The following is a 20,333-nucleotide window of genomic DNA, read 5'->3' as shown; positions in this document are numbered from 1 at the left end:
TATAATTAATAGTAGTAGGTGGAGTTCTATGACTAATAGTACTACGACGTCTTGTTTGCTGTTTAGGTCGATTGCGTTTGGTTTTTTCAATGATACGACTAGATTGATTTCCCATTTGAATATGTAGTTTTTTTTTTTATAAGAGAAATCAAAACCAAAAAGGAAAGGAAGGAGTGATGAAGAAATAAAAAGAAAGAAAGAAAGAAAGAAAGAAAGAAAGAAAGAAAGAAAGAAAGAAAAAAAAAAGAACTTTATTTTCCCTTTTTTTTTTTTTTTTTTTTTTTTTTTTTTGTCAATGGCTGGGAAATATGCTTATGATGGATTCTTCGGAACGGCCAGCTATCCGAATGAGCTTCCGATCTTTTTTTTTTTCATGGTACCATTCTGGTGGCTCATTCACTGATTCCCCATTTCTCCATCGGCACTGGACTTGTTTTGGACTAATATATAAAAAAAAATTATTTATTCCGCATTTTCATAGTTACGCAAAGAGAGGATGCTACCAAACCGGGTAACTGTATACTGAGCTTAAACCATCTCCTTCTCATTTCTTTTTTTTTTTTTTTTTTTTGATGATCACATCAACTTTAGACCACTATTTTTCAACTATTGTAAAACATTACCTACCATAAAACGTCCTTTTTTAATAAAAAAAATTTTTCATAATTCTCCTTTTTTTTTCATAAATATCACAATATAATTGAATGATCGACAATTGAATAATAATGGTTAAAGCAGGGATCAATTATCATTATGATCTACCATTCCACAGATGATCATCAAGATAAATAGTATGCATAGATCATCATCATTTATTAAAAATAAATCCAGAATAAAGATTTTTCTTATTCTGATCTTCAACATTAAACCTATCAATAGAAATCGTTTGCAAACCATCTAAGAATCATTAAAACCATTTGATAAAATAATCTTTTTATTTTTATTTTTAAAAAAGTAATAAAATAAAAAAAAATACTCTAGCAGATAGCCAAAGTATTAAATATCTACAAATGAAACCCTATTCCAAATAACTAACTAATTAACTAATTAAAATGATGTTCTATTCTAATGTCTTGCATGTTTTGCCTTGGCCATGGCTAGAAGTTCCGGATATTCACCACTCTTTTCACACATTTGTTTGAAGACACTGTTTTCACGAGTCATCAAGGTATAAGGATCATCGAATTCCAATAATTTGCCGCCTGGTCCAAGCACCAACACCCGATCATAATCTGCCACCGTCAATAAACGATGAGCAATGCATAATAGAGTCGATTGTCCAAATTCAGAACGAATGATCTTTTGAATCTTCTGATCAGTATCAAAATCAACAGAAGATGTTGCTTCATCTAATACAATCAATGATGATTTCTTCACCAAAGCACGTGCAAGTGCAATCAGCTGACGTTGACCTTGAGACCAATTCGATCCATTTTCTAGAACCACTGCATCCAAACTGATCACATTGTCGTTTCCGTTTTTCTTGTTATTACACGAATTGCTGCTATCTGATTGATGTTTCTGATCATCTTCATCTACCAAATGAGACATTTTGAGAGCTGTCCATAGTTCGGCATCATCATGCAAGTTGAAAGGATCCAAGTTTGTTCTATATAAATATACGCATATATGAGAAGTTGACAGGAAAAAAAAAAAGAAGAGAAAAAAAAAGTCGAGTTAATATAATTCTTTTTTTTTTTTTTTTTTTTTTTTGGAAATCAAACAAGACTATTTACCTAAGTGTTCCTTCAAAAAGGACAGGATCTTGAGGAATAATAGTCAATCGAGATCTTAAATCTTCCAAATCTAAAGTCGATATATCCACACCATCAATCAAAATGCGTCCACTAGTGGCTTCCATGAATCGAAACAATGATACCGCCAAAGTACTCTTGCCACATCCAGATCGTCCAACAATACCAATCTTTTCGCGAGGTTTTGTTTCAAAAGACAAGTTATCCAGAACCACAGGAGTATCAGGAGAATATTGCATCACTAAATTTTCAACTTTTACATGTCCAGCTTCTGGCCAATTTGGACGAGGAGCAACTGGATGTATCAAAGAAGTGGAGGTTTCTTGATCAATCTTCAAATATTCCTCAATACGTTCAATGGAAACACTAGGAAAACCAAAAAAAAAAAAAAAAAAATGAGCTTCCTTTCCATCCAAATATGATCTTTTTTTTTATTTTTTTTTTAATTACCAATTCATTTCATTCATAGCATAACATCGAACAATCCATAGAATATGATGTGTAAAGGTAAGAGCATAACTAAGTGATAGACCAGCTAAACCAGGATCTACCCACGATCTTGACAGAACCAATACAATGCCAGTACAGAAACCCACAAAAGCACCTAAAACATCCACACGACAATGTAACCATCGATTCGTAGCCCACATCCAAATAAAAGGTCGATTATTGCTATCCACCTTTTTGCTGTTTTCTTCAATAAATCGAGTTTCCGATCCAAAAGCTCTGATGGTGGCCACACCATTGATACTTTCATTGAATTGAACATAGATAGGACTTCGACTGACAGAATTAAGCCGTTTCATATCACGAGATGACCGAAGATAATAGTTGCCAATACGCCAAAAGAGGATGGCTACAAATATACCAGGAATGATAAAAGTAGGAGTGATACTTGTAATCAGAATAACAATATAAGCTGTGGCAATCATACTATATAAAAGAAAGGATAAGGATGGTGCAACGGATTGATCCACAGTTTCCAAATCTGAAGAGAAGCGGTTGACAATACGGCCCAATGGTGTTGTATCGAAAAATCGAACTTTTGCTGACAAGATACGATCCAGTAATTCCATATGAAGACGTCGAGAAGCACGAAGAGAACCAGTGAACAATACAAGAGATCGTAGTGTAGTCATTAGCAAAGCGAGCATACCAATCAAAAAGTAAATGGTGAGATAGTATGTAACATTGACAGAGCTAGGTTTCAGGAAAGCTTGTCCACCCAATAAACTCATTAGACTAACAAGTTGAGATTCACCAGTACCATAAGCTGCTGACCATACTTTGATCCAATAATCTTGTCCAACCACAGAGCCTTGTGCAAAGGAGAAGAGAAGTAAAACCAAAATCCAGAACAAATAGCCACCAGATGCTTTGATATATGCCTTATAAACTGAAAGTTTCACACCACCTTCAGCACGTTCTTCATCCTTCGTTAATTTTCCAGTTCCATCCTGTTGATTTGCTGTATTTGTGAGATTGAGAGGGACAGCAGGGATAGGTCCTTCTTCGGCTTCGGCTTCATTTCCAGCTTCAATATCTTGTAATAAATTGAATTCATCCCCTAAAGCACCCGAGTTCATCACCTCAGCAGGACTTCCAGAAGCATTTACTTGACCATCTTGCATAGAAACAACATAAGAAGCAGCCCTGATACATAAACCGACGTGATGTGTTACTAGAATAACTGTGCGATGTTTCATGTATTCACCAGTCAAACAATGTTCATAGATATGTTTGGCAGTATGGGCGTCCACAGCACTAAGACAATCATCAAGGATGACGATATCCGCTTGAGAATAGACAGCACGAGCAATAGCCACTCTGTCAAAAAAAAAGAAGAAAATAAGTAAAAAAAAAAATAAAATAAAATAAAATAAAAAAATAAAAAAATAAAAAAAGTCAATCCAGTATTTATTACCTTTGCTTTTGTCCTCCAGAAAGACTGATCCCTTTTTCACCTACTTCAGTAGAATCACCATATTCCAGACTATCCAAATCCTTTGTCAATGCTGTCATATAAATCACCTTATTGTATCGTTCAGCATCATAGGGAAGACCAAACAAGATATTATCCTTAATACTCATATTCTGTAACCAAGCAGTTTGTGCCACATATGCAATTCCAGAAGCAGCACCACCAATGATATGATGACGAGAGCGAGGTTTTCGAGGTAGGATGGCAGCACCAGAAAGACAATAAGTTTCACCAAGCAAGCTAGCAACAAGAGCAGTTTTTCCAGATCCAGTGGCACCACAAATAAGAGAGAGTTTGTTCAGAGGGAAAGACAGATTGATATTTTGAAGAACGGCAACGGAGGAGATATCTTCACCAGGTAAAGGTTTTTCCCAACCAAAACTTGCATTGTTCACAAAACCAATATTCACAGTTGGGTGGAGAGTTGTAGTTGCTTCACTGACTTCTTCTTCTTGCAAAAAGTTTTCAATACGTCGTAGAGAGACATTACCTTGGAGAACAAAGGAAGTGATCGCAGGTAGTTCATCAAAAATTCCTTTGAAAGTGTTGAATAAGGCTAAAGCCGTGAATGCAGTAGAAGCTGTGAGGATAAATGTTTTGGTGTAAACATAGAAGACAGTGAGCATAATCAACACTGGAATCAAAAAGTAAGCATTGCCCATCCACATGAACATAAAAAGTCGAGATCGAATAGCCTTGAGTTCCACATCCCGAGCAGCCACAATACGTTGTCTGAATTCTTTTTCCCAAGCAAAAAATTTGACAATACGAATAGCATTCAACAGTTCATTCATCAATTTGATCCGTTTGTCAGTGCATCCCATCACCTTTTGATGAACTTGTTGGAATCGTCTACTGAGATAATAGGTAACCGGTTGTGAGAGGATCATGACGAATACACCATACAAAGAGGAGACACCCAAAAGTTTATACAAACTCCAAACACATACAGTAACTTGAATAGGGAAACAATAAAAGTAAAAGATCTATCAAAAAAAAAAAAACAACAACAATAAAATCAAATATTAGATACATTAGGCAGTAATATATATATATATATTTATATAGATATATTTGCATACATAAGCGGTTACTTCACCAAGTTTTTGAGCGTCCACAGATAATAAATTATTGACGTTTCCCTTGTTTTTCCCTTTTGCTAATAATTCAGCATCGGTAGCGAAAGAAGAAGAAGCCTTTCCAGAAATATCACGACGACGTAAAGATTTACTATAGACTTCACCAATAACAATAGATTGAATACGAATACCTAAGGTACGACCAATATAAAGAGCTTGCTGATAAGCCAAAGACTGAGCAGAAGAAGTGATGAATAGACCCAAAACATATAAAAAAGCAGAAAACACAGACACTTGATGTTCAGGATCACTATTTTCAATAAACTTGATAATTTTGTTCAAAAAGAAAGGAGGTCCAAACATAGCAATAGACCAGATCATACTGTAACCAAATTGAGTCAAAAGAGGATCCCTAAAAGTTCGAATAAGAGACCAAGCCATATTCCATTTATAATTCAATCTATAGGAAGCCAAAGCATGCTTGGTACGATTTTCAGGTGGTAATTCCAATAGATCATCGTCATTAAGAGTTTGTTTCCAACCTTTTTTCATCATTGCGTCCACCCAACTAAACATAAATTTGGAATAAATCGATGCCCATTTTTCACCAGACATAATTCTACCCTATATAGCCATAATTACCTTAATCAGTATACCAGAAAATTCCGCCTTTTTTTTTTCTGTCATTTTTTTTTTCATTCGTTACCGAGTCCGCAATCATTGGTGGAACAGGAGTGATAGAAGGTTTTTCATTGATGAAGCCAATCAGTAAAATCAGACCCAGTCCCAAACTAGTAGCGGAAAAAACATAACCCGTTGAAGCACCAATATCAATATCATGCGCCAAATAGAATGATCTTGAATCCAATAGACGAAGAGAAAGGTCAATAGTATATAACACATTTAAATGATACATCATTTTATCCATAAATACATTATCTCCATAAAACCGGGTATACAGGACAAGGACGGAACAGTAGGCCTAAATACAGGTTTGTCAGAAAATAAAAGAAAAGGATCAAAAAAAAAAAAATAGTTTAGTTTTATAATACTTTTTTTTCAGAGAGTGTTCCTTTTTTTAAGATTTACCCAAAACATGAGACGAATACCATAGTTCAAGAAGAGTACATTGGAATCTGTGCCTTCTACCATAATGTCTAAGGAATAAGAACCGTTTTTAAGCCAGGTCAAAGCAACAAGACAACACAACCATTGAGCCAATGATAAAACGATTCTGATCCAAGTATACAAAGTCCAGTTACTAGAGATCTCCAAAGATTCTTTTGCAATTTCTGATTGATCAATAGTTGAGGAGGATTGAGAAGAAGAGGATGAGCTCGCTGGTTGTCGTTCATTGTCGTCCACCTTGTTAGTTGTACCATACGAAGTTAAAAATTGACCAGAAGCGTTGAGAGGAGTATATCCATGACACTGTCTATGTTGTCGTCTAATGATGGTAATGACTAGTACAGCGAAGGAAGTAAGTAAAGTAGCAATGGGTAAAAATCCATTCAAGATTCTAACAGAATAATAAAAATAAAAAAAAAAAAAATAAGAAAAACTATTTGTTACACAATCTGCGTTTTTTTGTGTATATTTTCTAATTAGAACTTACGTTTGATGAAAACAGGGTATAAAGTCATCATCTATCCAGGGATGCTAGAAGATTTTAGTTAGTATATATAAACATGTGATCCAATTCAATGATGATCAGCTTACTCTGTAACTACAATGAATACTCATCGTAGGTCTAAAAAAAAAAAAGATTGAAGAAAGAAAAGAAAGAAAAAAAAATAAAATGAGAAATTTAACAACTGAAGAGAATCAAGAAGTAGCGGAGTAAAAAAAAAAAAACGGGAGAGAGAGATTAAGTTTCTTTCATAAAGGTATCCGAGCCATCGGTCACCTTTATTGATAATAATCTTTTTTTTTATTATTATTGTTGTTGATAAAATAAGATGAGAAATATAAAAACTATGCAAAAAAGAAGTTTCTTGTAATATGATAATAACAAAGAGAAAGAATATAATTAAAAATTTCTATTCATCTTTTCCTTCTATAACCGATTTCTTGGGAGAGATCACAAAACGCCATAAAGGGAACAGAACAAGTAAGAATGATAAAACAATGCACCAAGCAATCTTGATAAACATTGGAGCTGGTTCTCTGAACTCATTCTCCGAAAACTTTAGACAAATGAGAGATTCAGTCATAACGTTGCATATAAAGAGCCAAGCATGTACACCAAGACGTTCCGTATTACTATTGATATATTAAAAAAAAAAAAAGAAATCATTTAATCATCATCTACATGTCATATGATATCTTTTTTTTTTCTTTCTTACCTATCCGAGATATATTGATATACATCACGAGCACCAGGTAATGCAAACAAAAAAGCCAAGATCAATCGATATGTATTCAAAGGATGTTCAGGAGGAACCCATAATAATGCTTTTAAATAAAAACAATTCAATTCACATTGTAAAAACTATTTTTTTTAAAAAAAAAGATAAAATATAAAGTTTGTTATATTTCTATTGTAAATGAATCATTACGTCTTACCACAATCATTAATCCAATGGTACCAAAATAGTTCTTTGGACTAGATGTTGTCTTCCATTCAAATCGAGTCCAATCCTTTGGTGTAAATTGTTGTACTGCACGCTTTGCCTTTCCACGTAATGATTTGATTTGTTTGAGTCCAACCCATGAATATTCCTAACAATACAAGAAATTGAGTTATACTTCTTATTTTCTAATACATATATATATATATATATTCATTACCTTGACTTCAAGATATTGACATGTCTTCATACCAAAGTAAATACCAGCCCAGTTACATAATAATACATCCAAAATCCACTGTTAAAATGATCATCATTCATCAAGTACGATAAATAATAATAATAATAATAAAAAGATAGAATATAATGAGTATCATACATATACGTATATATGCATCATCTTACATGATCCCACCAACATTCTGCAAAATTATTGAGTTGATGTTCCAACGAATATTCCAATAATTCAAAAGTGACTGATAAAATCCAACAAAGCCAATAATCACGGACAATCAGTGCTTTACCGTACCATCCAAGAGCATGTGCTACTACAAAGATATCAATTTGATCCTAAGAAGAAAAAAAAAAGACCAAATTAGGACAAGTTTGGAAAAATATATAATGTTGACTCTTTCATCCAATCATTTTACCTTGATATTTGACCACGACGTTTCACAATTTTCCGCATACGATCGTTCTGGTAATTCAACACCTAAACCAGGATCAAAATATGTCATAAATTGACGTGCATCTTTTTTGTTCTATAAAATAGATTAATAAAAGAGAAAAATAGAGTATATGTTAATATAAACAAGAATACATTCAAGAGAAGATCAAAAATAATATATGTTACCGTATACAGAGGAGATGTAACATATATATCACATATTACACTTTATATATATATATATATATATCGCACAATATAAAGAACACATGCACTCCTGCCCCTCTCTCTCCCCTGTTCTTTTTTTTTTTCTTACCAGAAACAGCATAAACACCAAAAACAGCTGATATAATACACTGAGACTAAGTACGGCACGCCAAAAAGGAATACTAGGACGAACAAAAGGACCATCACGGAATTGTAACATGCCAATAAAAACGAAACAACAAATAGCTGCCAATATACCAAGTTTTACACTGTTCTCAGTATCTTCATGGTTTGTTCGAATACCAGCATAGAATAGCCAGGCAAGAAGAACCAGTAAGGCGGTCAGGGTATGAGGGTGGACTATAATAATAAATAATAATGTCATAAGTATCGTTCATTTATCATTTCTTTTTCCTTTTTTTTTTTTTCTTATATATACATAGTTCATCGTTGGTGTCGGTATTGCTGATCTGAGGTACCTGCCTTGACGATTTGACCTCCTGTATTGTTGGATCCGTCATACTAATATCTGAAGGGTAAGAAGATAATAATAAGAAGAAGACCTTACTTTTTTTTGTTTTGAAATCAACGTTTTATTTCGTAAAAAAAAAAAAAAAAAAAAAAAAGGAAAAGGAAAAAAAAAAAAAAAGGAAACGAAAAAAAAAAAACTAAGCTATTTCATTCCAAAAAAAAAAAAAAAAAAAAAAATCGTGACTATCAGATTTGCCCTTTTATATCAATCCGACTGAATTTTTTACTTGCTTCCTGTAGTTTTGGTAACGTTGCCTTGGTATCAATGGTATGAGTGCCACGAATTCTAGATATTCCATGTTTATTGAAAAATGATACAAGTTCATTGACGTTGTTAAACAGTAATTCTTGTACAATAAATCCAACAGGAATACCTAATTGATATCTAATAGTATACATTAGTATTTTTGCTGATACACTTCAGTTGTTACACGAGACTTACGATTTACAAAGTATTATTAGAGCTTGTATCCTTTCTCTTTCAATAAATTGATCCATCAAGTAACCACCCATATTCGGTGCTTCTTCATATAATTTAAAAAGTCGATGATAATTTCCTGTTGCTATAGCCGATCGGACTTGTAAAGCATGATTGACACATTCTGATTGATGATTCCCTTTTTTCTTGATTTCTCCTAATAAAGAATTGATATCTAATAAAACAATAATAATATGTAAATATATATATATATCACCCAATTATATATACATTACCTGCCCAGTTTTGAGTATGTAAAAAGTACAATAATCGATATGCTGTAAATTCATCCACATTTCCAGGTATGCCTTGATCATAAAGATATTTCAATTGACTACCACATTGATTGTATTGAGAACAATCACCCTAAAATAAAATAAAAGAAAATAAATAAATCAGTTTGAAACCGTTTAACATAATCCTAAACAGAAGGTAAAAAGGAAAAAAAAAATGACTTGCCTTTTCCAGAGCAATCCTTGCATGTGTTTCATAAACTTTGACCGTGAATTCATTTCTGATACATTGTACCTTTCAATCATTTAAAAATCAGTCTATATATAATAAATACAACAAAATATGTGATCCACTTACTGTCAAATCCTGCCGCATTGATTTGAATTGTTCACATATATAAGAGTAATTATGCTCCTTTCGCCATTTCTTACGAAGATGTTTGTATGTCTTTTTTAAAATTGATAATGGTCGTACCGTTCGTGGATCTGCTGCCTATAGTTGTTAATTATAAAAAAAAAAAATCAGTCATTAATATATAAAAAAAAAAACTCCTTTATATAACTTACTGATGTCAAACGGAAATATGGTTTTTCAATATCAGTACTGGTCCCAATAACAGGTTTAAATTGCCAAACATCACTTCCTTCCTATCTCACCAAAAATATTAACCATTAGTATTCTATAGTATTTTGTTCTTGATTCCGATCAATACTTACCTCTATAGTAATTATATTGTTGTCGTCCTGTTTCTTAACAACCTTGTCCTGCATAAACCGTTGTGATCGTAATTCCCTTCTTCGCTGTTCTTCTGGTGTATTTGCTATTTGTCCCAAGATGGATGTAGATTTGGTGGTTAATCTATGACAAATAAAAGAAGTAAACGCAGTACGCATTATATATCAAATACAAGCAAGTACAATATAAGCGAATATAGTATAAGTCCTCTTACTTTTTGAATGGTGGTACTATATTGTTGTCATTGTCGTCGTCGTTGTCTGAAAGCGAGATCAGATCATTAGATGGTAAACTAATAACAGGCTGTTTCTTTCGTTTCTTGGTCTTTGTCACTTTGGTGTATAATGGTTGTACTATAATGTTAATAAGATATTGAATTCATCAAAATGTATGTTCTTTAGTTAGTCATTTCATATTCTTATTCTTACAAAGATTAGACATTGTAGAGTTTGCTGAACTACAAAAAAAAAAAAAAAAAGAAAAGAAAAGTGCAGCAGCATTCACAGCACCCAAATTCCCTAGAAATAAAAAAAAAATATGATCTGAGCCTGTTTTTTCTTTTTTGACTCCCCTTTTTTCCCTTGCACATTTTTTTTTTTTTTTTTTTACTTATTTTCTATCATCCATTAATCATCTACCCATCAATCATCAATCATCAACTATACTGTAGTGTGTAATAATAGTTTCATTGATAGTAGAAGAGTTTTTTTCCTTTTTATTTAATAAAATTATCTGTGTATGTTCATATGATGTTACCGTCGTCATCCAATTTGTGATCTGATGACGCTTTGTCGTTGTTGTTACCCACATCAGTTTGTTGCATTTGATGCTGTTAACCTTTACGTCGTAGGTTGTTGCAGAAAATATGATTTTGTCAAACGCATAATTATCTCTGTGAGGAGGAAGAAATGATCACATGACCAATGGGAAGTCTTGGTAGTCGGGTCATTCTCGGTATTTCAATTTGTTTCGAGCAGCCAAACAACAAAAAAAAGTATCCAAAGAAAGAGCTGGATTAGATCTTTCTCTTTACTACATCCTCTGATCATATCAATATGGTAAGGATATAACTAAAGGACGCATCTTTTACGGCTGTATATGGAAAATGAATAAAAATGACATGATATAAATCAAAAAAAAAAAAAACGAATTCAACAAACGGATGGATGGATGGATGGGATGAACACATGGATTTAGATATGGAAACTGACGAATTCTTCTTTTTTTTCTCTCCTCTTTTTTTTTTTCTTTAATTTTATTTTTTCCTTATTCTTTCCTACACTCTCTTTGACTGACACCATTATAGACTTGCAAGAGAAGAAACAATGGACGTAACAAGCACGGTCGTGGTCACAACAAGTTCATCCGTTGCATCAACTGTTACCGTTGTTGCCCCAAGGTTAGCATTTGAAAATAGGGAATATCATTTTGTTGAAAAAGAATAGCCATTGATTGACTCTATGTTGTTTGTTTGTTTTGTATATCTAATAGGACAAGGCTATCAAGCGATTCACCATTCGTAACATGGTAGAAGCTGCTGCCGTCCGCGATCTTCAAGAAGCCTCCATCTACGAAGAATACGCCATCCCCAAGTTGTATGTCAAGTTGCACTACTGTATCTCCTGTGCTATCCACGCTCGTGTTGTCCGTGTCCGTTCCGTCGTCAGCCGTCGCAACCGTGCTCCTCCTCCACGATTCAGATTCCAAAAGGTAAGTAATTGAAAAAGAATCATAAATTATTATATTTTTGGTCATTGATTTTTTTTTTTTGTCATTAAATTCTTCCATAGGCTGCTAACAAGGCTTAGATTGATAGTTTGATTCAAATAGTTGGAAATAAAGACTTTACGATGTTTTTGTTATTCTGTCTCTCTTTTTTTTTTTTATTATTTTTACTGTATAGTCTATATTATTTTATGATGATCATCAGGTTATTGATATTTTGGAAGATATTCTTCTATGTGTGTGTGTTTATATGATATAGACATTATAGCATTGTTTCGATATCCTGTTAATTATAAATAACTCCTTTGCATGAATAGATGTTGAACTAATAAAGAATTGAACAAAATCATATCATATGGAAGGATAAAAATTGATTTCTTTATTGATTGATATTCATACATTGCTAAGATATAATATAGACTAGATTCATTGTTGTAATTCTACATAGTTTGCGGGGAATAAGCCTAATGTCTTGCCATCAGGTCCAATACCTTGCCACCATTCTTCACTAACAAATTCAATATGGGTAATACGGTCATTTTCATGGAAAGATATCTCATTGTCTTCACCAGCTTCATAGTCATATAATCCAATAGCAATATGTCCCAAATCTTCACCAGTAGGAGCAGGAGGAGCAGCAGGAGAAGGAGTAGTTTCAACGTTGGCAGAAGGAACTGGTTGTTGTTGTTGTTGTTCAGGTACTTGTTCCAAAAGTTGTACATAATTGGCAGGGAATAAACCTTGTTTCTTTCCATCTTCACTGATACCGAACCACCATCCATCGTCTACTTGGTCAATTTCAGTCACTACTTCACCTTCTACAAGTGTCATTTCATTCGATTCACCTAAAAAAGAAAAGATTCATCAGTTATATATTCATATTGATGTTGATGTCTACCATTTCCGCCCTTTTTTTTATTTATTTTATCTTTATTTATTTATTTATTTTTTTTTTTTACCGGCATCATAACCAAAAAGAACCACAGCAGATAAGACGTTGGATGCACCAGTAGCAGGAGCAGAAGCACTAGCAGCAGCAGCAGCAGCAATAGCAGCTTGTCGTTCTTCCTCTTCACGCTATTAAATAATAAAATATTGATATAAGAATAGATTGAGCAATAGTGATCATGTTAGAAATCTTACCTGCAATCGTTCAGTTTCTTGTCGTGCATGTTCTTGTTCAACCCTCTTACGTTCTTGTTCTTCGGCAATAGCATGTTGACGTTGACGTTCTTGTTCTTGTGCAGCAGCAGCAGCAGCTTGTTGTCGTTGTCGTTCCCTTTCTTCTTCCGCAGCGGCTTGTTGAATTTGTCTTTGACGTTCATTTTCTTCTTCAATTTGTTGTCGTCGTCGATTTTCTTCCTCTTGTTGTGCTTGCTGAGCCTGTTGAATTCGGCGTTCTTCTTCCAATTGTTGTTGACGTCTTTTCTCTTCCTCTTCTTGCTGTTTTTGTTGACGTTGACGTTGTAATTCCTCAGCTTGTCGTTGTTCTTCAGCTTCACGTTGCGCTTGTTGTTCATTGTATTGATGTTCTTGTTCCAAAGCACGTTGTCGTTCCTTGGCATCTCGTTCACGAGCCGCTTGTTCTTCCCTTTCTCTAGCTTCCTTTTCAGCACGTTCACGTTCCGCACGCACAGCTGCAGCCCCACTATCGTGATTGGATGTTGCCGCTCCCCATCGATTTGCTAGAGGTTTTGGTGCTGTCTGGATTGGTTTATAAGTAGTACCCTATAAATAAAATCATAATATAAATATAAGATTAAATTTGATGATTTGGTTCTTCCCCCTTCTTTTTTTTTATATATATATACCACTGGTGGAGGAGGCCCTTCACGTTTCATGGATTCGCGTTGCATAGCAGCAATATCAGGTACTTCAGTCTTTTTATATACAGAATTCTAAACAGAGAATAATAAAAAACAAAGCAATGAAATTATAAGTTAAACCAAGTTTCCAGTTTTTTCTTTCTATTTTGTTTTACATACCACGGGTGTCACAGCTGGTTGAGGTCGTTGAGCTTCCTTATGAATACTATAATTGGCACCAGATGATTCAGAGACACGCTTCATGATGAGATCAGGTTCCACATCGGCCTAAAACAAGAAAGAAAGAAAGAACGAAATTAGTGATATTATATTCTCTTTTATTATACTAAGATACTATATGGGAGAGTACTTACTTCGTCACGAGCATTGATTTGTACATGGAAAGTCTATGTCAATTACCATATATATAGATAAAAGTCAGTTATTGATAACACTCATTCTTTCATTTACTTTTTACCTTGAAGAACTTGCTAACTTGACTCAGATGAGAGTTGAAAAAGCCTTTTCGAGTTTCAGGTACACCAGTTCCACACTAAATGAATGACAGTAGAATAAAAATAAGTTCAGTCAGGTTATTACAAAAAGCATATTCATGTAATTTACCCAACCAATAAAGACCAACTTTGGTAGTTGAGAATTAGGGTCAATAACACGAGCTAAAGCATATTGTATTTTGCCATCACTAAATTCATCGTAAAGTTCTTCTAATCCACCATCTATCATGTAAAAAAAAAGAAAGTGATTAAATATTATTATTCATCTATCCTTTTTCTTGACATACTTCCAGTATCTTGCACCTTCAAGTCATTTGAACCTTTGTCATATCCATATATTAACCAATTGGTGTCATCATTATCAGATATAACAGCTTGGTGAGCAGCTGTTAGTTCTTTAGAGTGTGCTGAAAAGTTGATTTGCAAACTCATGATAATAAGGAAATATAATTAAAAAAAGAAGAAAGAAAAAAAAAAAAAGGAAAAGCGCAAAAGAACGAATAAGAGCCAAGAGATGAGCCAAAGATTTAACATTCCGACCATATTTTTATTTTTTTATTTTATTTTTGCTTTTTCTCTTTTTTTTTTTCTTTTTTCGCTCTTCAATACATATCACTAGGTTTTCCAACCAGTTAACTTGTTTACCCATGGTGGATAATGTACAAGATAAAGATTTTATTCTTGGAAATAAACCTATAGGGATCAATGTAGAAGCATCTTCTGGTCCTCCTTCTGGTATAAAGGTATCCAATGTACTATCTCTTCGACAAGACATTGCTAATATGGGGTTGGCTGGCAAGATCTGGCATAGGTAAATGAAAAATTATCAACAGGTATATACAAATATAAAAATAAAACACTTCAAAAATGAAACTAATTAAAAACTGAATATTTTATTTAGTGCTTACACTCTACAATCCTATTTTTCACATGATAATGGTTTATTGTTGGATCCTCCTACTCCTATTCCTTCAATGTATCATTATAACAACTCGAAGGATACTAATACCAACACTGAATCACAACGACCTTTTACTATTTTAGAGCTTGGTGCTGGAACAGGGTACTGTGGAATAGTATTGGCGAATATGCTTGGTCGACAATGTCAAGTGTATATCACTGATTTGGAACCTGTTATACCATTAATAGAAGAAAACGTCAAAGCCCATCATATTCAAGACGGTCAACATGCTCAAGTGTTTTGTGAAAGATTACATTGGGGAAATCAACAGGATGCACAAAGGGTTTTGGACAAAGTTGGTGGACATTTTGATTTAGTGGTAATCAGTGATTGTGTTTATTTTCCGGAACTCTTTCAACCTTTGATGGACACTTTGCTGTGGATATGCAGTAATAACGATGATGATCAGGAACAAACCAAGGTAGTGATTGGATACAAATGTAGATCTTTAGAAAAGGAAACGGGATTTTGGGATCTTCATTTTGGGCGCTACTTTGATTATGAACCAGTACGAATCCTTGGGAATCTTGGGAACAATAACAACAAGGAAAATGACAATGATAACCAAGACAGCAATGTTGGACAATTACTTGGATACGAGGAACAAATTTATGTCTTTGTTGGATCACGACGACATAGTAATCATATTCCAGCAGCTGATGACCGGTTCGCTTTGTTGATGTTTTGCTCAATGGATTATTGATAGTCCAACTTTATTGATCAAATGATATATAGATTAGTATATAGTAGAACTAGATAGATACCTCTTAAATAAAAAAAATTTTATTTTATTAATATGATGATATGACAAATGGAATGATAATGATGATATAAAAGAGGAGGAACTAAAAATACAATTTTTATTTTCTAAATGTATGGTAAAAATAAAATGGTAAAAAGAAAAATCTAATGTTTTCTAATGTATTCCCAACCTTCAATAACACTGGCAATAGATTGTGCAGTTTCTTTAACAGCGATTTCATCCTTGCCCACAATACTAACAACAACACGTTCACCATCAGGACCAGATGACCACTTGGGATAGCTACCGATCTTGATATGTTTTTCATCCACCAGAGCTTGAGTTGCAGAAAGACATGAAGCAATCTTACCTTCCGTCATTTTTGTAGCGATTTCCATTCGATAGTATTTGCCTGTAATTTGTTTCTTGGCCATGGCATCTTCCAAGTAGGGACGTAATGATTTGATCAATCCTTCAAAAAGTCTAGGAATTCCAGGAAGAATGTGAATATTATCATTAACAACAACCACAGGTACCCATAAAGTAGGATCAACACGAAGAATCTTGGATGGATAAGGGAAAAGAGCCATACGTTTCCGAGCTTCCGTCAATGTCCAATCAGGGTAACGATCTTTTGACATTTCTTTCATCATTTCACAAGTTGTATTGTCTAATTGTAATGGTAATGAATAAGCTTTGGCAATAGCATCGTATGAAATATCATCGTGAGTTGGACCTAAAAAAAAAAAAGTCAATGTTATTTGTTTGTTGCATAAACATTGAATACGTATTTACCAATTCCACCACTTGTAAAAACAACATCGTGCTGACTAGAAAGTCGAGTTACCGTTTCAGCAATAGCATCATAATCGTCAGCTATGACTTCAACCCGTTTCAAGCTGATACCCATATCAAAAAGATATCGTGCTAGAGAATAATACGAAGGTCAACTATGAGTGTACGTAGTAGTTGTACAATAACTTACATAAAAAATAAGCATTGGATTCTCTAGTTTTTCCATTAAGTATTTCGTCACCACTAATAAGTACAAAAAAAAAAAAGGTATAATGAGCTTCGCCAATAGGTTCAAGTTAATTGTTTTGATCTTTTTTTTTTTTGTTTTGTTTACATGATACAACAAGCAGCAGTAAAAGAGGGTTCGATTTTTGTTGTTGTCATTGTATTGATAAACTTTGAAAATAAGTTATTGTATCGAGGAGAGAGAAGAACGCTTGATCTGCGTCGTAAGGCTACACCAAAAATAAAAGACATAAAAAAAAAAAAAAAAAGAAATAACAAAGGGAGGAAAGAGAATGCACAAAAAGGAAAAAAAAAAAAAAAGCTTGGAAGAAAAGTACACTGAGTTTCAAATCCATCAGGTCCTTTTCCTAAATGACAAATTATCCATTCAAATAAATTGCTCTTGAAGTTAATAAGTTGTGATCAGGCTTGTCGATAAGTATCATATACTTGTTGTCATTCAATTGTTTTCAACTAGGAAACATCCCATCCTGTCTCGTTATCAGGTTGTAAAAACACATTTCCTTTTCGCCTTGTTAATCCAAGAGGTACTAAAGTCGTGGTGCATAGAATTTACAGCTTGGTAATCAATATATTTTTTCTAATATTCGGAGACAGCGATGTATTTCTCGTGAATCACTAATATAAACATGTAAATACTCCATTGTCACCGAAATGCATGTCATTGTTGTCTTTTTTTTTTTTTGTTTTGTTTTGTTTTGTATTTTTCTTTTTTTTTTTTTTGATGCTGATTTTTAAATAAAGTCAAAGTGATCGAAATGATCTTCAGTCAATAGAAAAAAAGAAAACAACCTAGAACAATGGGATCATGTCTGGCCCCCCAAAAAAAGAACAGAAATGGATGAATGTGATAAAAATAGGTTATTTTTGTGCCTCGCATAGTAACAAATGTCTTCTTTAGTGTTAGTTACACAAACCAATGACTTTATATATATATATAAATATGTTCGTGACATTTTTTTTTTCTGTTTGTTATGATGATCACTGATAATAAAATCAAAAGTGTAATATAGAATTATCAATTAAGAATCATCATTAAATAATCAAGGTAATAATATATATATTGTAGAAAAAAAAAGTCATAATTTCTCTAATAGAAGTGATTGATCGCGTCTAGGCCAACCTTTCCCATTCATTTTCCGGTGGTGACACACACACATAATAAAAACTAAATTTCGAAATTTAGAGTGGTATTACTCACCTTTTTCTTTTTTTCTTTTCTTTTCTCTATTCAACCCCCTTCCTTCTTTCTTTCTTCCTTTTTTTTTGTTTTATTTTTTTTTTTTACCCTTTACAATCCTTTAACCAATATATTCGTTTTAATGTTTCTTCATGAATATTCAAGCCCTCATTCTTCTTCTGTCTCTTACAGCCTTGTCTGCTCTATGTGCAGAAACGAATGGTAAAAACTTCTTTTTGACCTTCAATGAATGAATTACCCAATTGCACTGTTCTAATCAATATTTTTTTTTCTTTTTCATTCTTTGCCTTTAGAAAACGCAACCAAAGATATTTTCCAAGGTATGATCACTACAAAAAAAAATAATAATATAATGGAATATACAAATTCATAAATACTATTTTTTTTTATACAATAGGACAACATCCTATCCTACGTCGTTCATTTACCAATACCACCACTACGTCCTTAAAATCAAGAACAACATCTACTTCTATATCAAACAGTAATTACATCAACACTAGTATCACTACAATCACTTCACAACCTACATCCTCTTCTGTATGGACCTCGATCCCTGGTCACAATATTACTCAAATATGGTGTTACAATGTTACAAGCATGGTACCAAATATTCAATGTACTGTTACCACGATTTATATTCCTCCTACCTCATCCATCATCATCCCTACAACAACAACAACAACAATAAGGTCAAGCACAAAAGCTACTCATTCAGAGAAATCAAAGGCTACACATTCTACACGTCAATCCCATCATCGACCTCATCCTCAAACTCGTCCCACATCAAGGAAATCAACACGATTTTCTACTAGAACAAAAACACATGCTCGTCATACGTCCACTATCACCACTGATAAGCATACATCTACAAAAACGCGCCATTCTTCTCATCATCCTACTGTTCGTCCTCATCATCTATCTACTGGTCGTTCTCATCATTCAGAAAGAACATCATCTTATCACTCAACTTCTCGTGCCCATCATTCAGAAGAAACAACATCTCATCACCCAACCTCTCGTGCTCATCATTCCGAAAATACTTCATCATCATATCACACCACTGTCTCTTCTCAACACACTTCTAACACTCGAAAGACTTCCACAGCACACACTACACAGAAGTCGACGAGACCTCTTATGACAAGATCAACAACCAAAAGGGAAACACGGACAACCGCATCAACTCGGTCATCCTTAGCTTCATCATCATCAGCTTCATCATTAGCTTCATCATTAGCTTCATCAGCCACAGTGTCATTATCCTCAGCAAAATCTACAACAACAGAAAGTACCATTACTTCTCCTACCATTGCACCTGCAAGCGGAACAACAGATAAATCTCCAACTGCCGATACTCCTCCTACAACAACTCATGATAGTACAGCCACCGTTTCAAACAATCTTTTATCCAGCAGTACGAATAGCAATACAGCATCACCCACAGTTTCTAATGATGTATTATCACCTGCAGTAGCCAACGACATGACGAATCGAAATCTAGGCATTGGACTTGGTGTAGGGATTGGAGGAGTAGCTGCTCTAGGTTTAGCTGGCTTACTGCTTTATAATTATCGCAACAAGAATAAAACAAGTGGTACATCATCTTTAGCTGGTGATGAACAAGTGAACACACGATGGCGTACTCAAAGTTTTATGGGTGTGGTTGCTTCGGTGGTTGCTAAACTTCCTCGATCTGCTTCTCTACGTAGCAAGGTTTCCAACGCGTCATCAGTCCCTAGTGGCTCCCCAGGGATGGCATACACAACACAAGCATCCATCAACGATCAACAAGCTCTTCATAGAAATCCATCCAATGGCTCTTCCATCATATCTCCTCCTCCTCCTTTAGCTCCTGTCAATGATCAATTCCATACAGAATACCATCATAGTTATTAGTTATCTGTTTTAAAAATTTAGATTTCTTGTTGTCTCTTTTTTTTTTTTTATTTTTTTACTATCTCTATTATTGTGTATTTTTTTTATATCTATTTATATTGTATCAATAAACAACCTTTTTTTTTTTTTTTTTTTTTTTTTTTTTTTTTTTTTTTTTTTTTTTTTTTTTTTTTTTTTTTTACAGTTGAAGACACTTTTATCATCAACA

At 33.7% G+C, this 20,333-nt stretch overlaps 7 protein-coding genes across 7 annotated transcripts; 3 read left to right on the top strand and 4 right to left on the bottom strand.

The window, feature by feature from the left end:
• Window positions 1-905: 905 nt before the first annotated feature.
• Window positions 906-8,863, bottom strand: BX664DRAFT_271649 (phosphatidyl serine synthase-domain-containing protein). The gene is made up of 15 exons (XM_051541159.1): window positions 8,698-8,863; window positions 8,368-8,618; window positions 8,035-8,145; window positions 7,790-7,954; window positions 7,605-7,682; window positions 7,380-7,535; window positions 7,160-7,305; window positions 6,918-7,076; window positions 6,020-6,249; window positions 5,521-5,753; window positions 4,818-5,438; window positions 3,679-4,721; window positions 2,205-3,581; window positions 1,737-2,120; window positions 906-1,609 (listed from the first exon to the last, which is right to left on the bottom strand). Exons 1-15 carry the CDS (start codon window positions 8,777-8,779, stop codon window positions 1,066-1,068), a joined length of 5,580 nt encoding a protein of 1,859 aa, XP_051404386.1. The 5' UTR covers window positions 8,780-8,863; the 3' UTR covers window positions 906-1,065.
• Window positions 8,864-8,934: 71 nt separating this feature from the next.
• On the bottom strand, window positions 8,935-10,705 carry BX664DRAFT_319648 (SAC3/GANP/Nin1/mts3/eIF-3 p25 family-domain-containing protein). The gene is made up of 9 exons (XM_051542979.1): window positions 10,665-10,705; window positions 10,451-10,589; window positions 10,218-10,359; window positions 10,068-10,148; window positions 9,859-9,993; window positions 9,727-9,795; window positions 9,504-9,633; window positions 9,232-9,442; window positions 8,935-9,174 (listed from the first exon to the last, which is right to left on the bottom strand). Exons 1-9 carry the CDS (start codon window positions 10,675-10,677, stop codon window positions 8,976-8,978), a joined length of 1,119 nt encoding a protein of 372 aa, XP_051404385.1. The 5' UTR covers window positions 10,678-10,705; the 3' UTR covers window positions 8,935-8,975.
• A 1,055-nt stretch (window positions 10,706-11,760) lies between these two features.
• On the top strand, window positions 11,761-12,130 carry BX664DRAFT_271648 (40S ribosomal protein S26-A; the record flags this gene model as incomplete). The annotated part of the gene is made up of 2 exons (XM_051541158.1): window positions 11,761-11,946; window positions 12,027-12,130. 2 exons carry the CDS (start codon window positions 11,761-11,763, stop codon window positions 12,042-12,044), a joined length of 204 nt encoding a protein of 67 aa, XP_051404384.1. The 3' UTR covers window positions 12,045-12,130.
• A 187-nt stretch (window positions 12,131-12,317) lies between these two features.
• BX664DRAFT_319644 (uncharacterized protein) lies at window positions 12,318-14,761 on the bottom strand. Its single transcript, XM_051542978.1, has 9 exons — window positions 14,569-14,761; window positions 14,391-14,503; window positions 14,245-14,319; window positions 14,141-14,173; window positions 13,947-14,054; window positions 13,773-13,859; window positions 13,105-13,689; window positions 12,921-13,038; window positions 12,318-12,806 (listed from the first exon to the last, which is right to left on the bottom strand). Exons 1-9 carry the CDS (start codon window positions 14,711-14,713, stop codon window positions 12,388-12,390), a joined length of 1,683 nt encoding a protein of 560 aa, XP_051404383.1. The 5' UTR covers window positions 14,714-14,761; the 3' UTR covers window positions 12,318-12,387.
• An 83-nt stretch (window positions 14,762-14,844) lies between these two features.
• BX664DRAFT_319640 (putative methyltransferase-domain-containing protein) lies at window positions 14,845-16,037 on the top strand. Its single transcript, XM_051542977.1, has 2 exons — window positions 14,845-15,092; window positions 15,183-16,037. The coding sequence occupies exons 1-2, from the start codon at window positions 14,929-14,931 to the stop codon at window positions 15,943-15,945; spliced, it is 927 nt and encodes a 308-aa protein (XP_051404382.1). The 5' UTR covers window positions 14,845-14,928; the 3' UTR covers window positions 15,946-16,037.
• Window positions 16,038-16,044: 7 nt separating this feature from the next.
• On the bottom strand, window positions 16,045-17,271 carry BX664DRAFT_319637 (MoaB/Mog domain-containing protein). The gene is made up of 4 exons (XM_051542976.1): window positions 17,114-17,271; window positions 16,970-17,022; window positions 16,780-16,911; window positions 16,045-16,720 (listed from the first exon to the last, which is right to left on the bottom strand). The coding sequence occupies exons 1-4, from the start codon at window positions 17,254-17,256 to the stop codon at window positions 16,149-16,151; spliced, it is 900 nt and encodes a 299-aa protein (XP_051404381.1). The 5' UTR covers window positions 17,257-17,271; the 3' UTR covers window positions 16,045-16,148.
• Window positions 17,272-18,254: 983 nt separating this feature from the next.
• Window positions 18,255-20,240, top strand: BX664DRAFT_319636 (uncharacterized protein). Its single transcript, XM_051542975.1, has 3 exons — window positions 18,255-18,427; window positions 18,520-18,546; window positions 18,624-20,240. Exons 1-3 carry the CDS (start codon window positions 18,358-18,360, stop codon window positions 20,123-20,125), a joined length of 1,599 nt encoding a protein of 532 aa, XP_051404380.1. The 5' UTR covers window positions 18,255-18,357; the 3' UTR covers window positions 20,126-20,240.
• The last annotated feature ends 93 nt before the right edge of the window (window positions 20,241-20,333 follow it).

The sequence above is a fragment of the Halteromyces radiatus genome (genome assembly GCF_025201355.1).
Source record: "Halteromyces radiatus strain CBS 162.75 chromosome Unknown BX664scaffold_1, whole genome shotgun sequence".
Classification (NCBI taxonomy): domain Eukaryota; kingdom Fungi; phylum Mucoromycota; class Mucoromycetes; order Mucorales; family Cunninghamellaceae; genus Halteromyces; species Halteromyces radiatus.
Note: the sequence above shows the minus strand (reverse complement) of the source record. Positions and strands in the feature narration are given on the sequence as shown.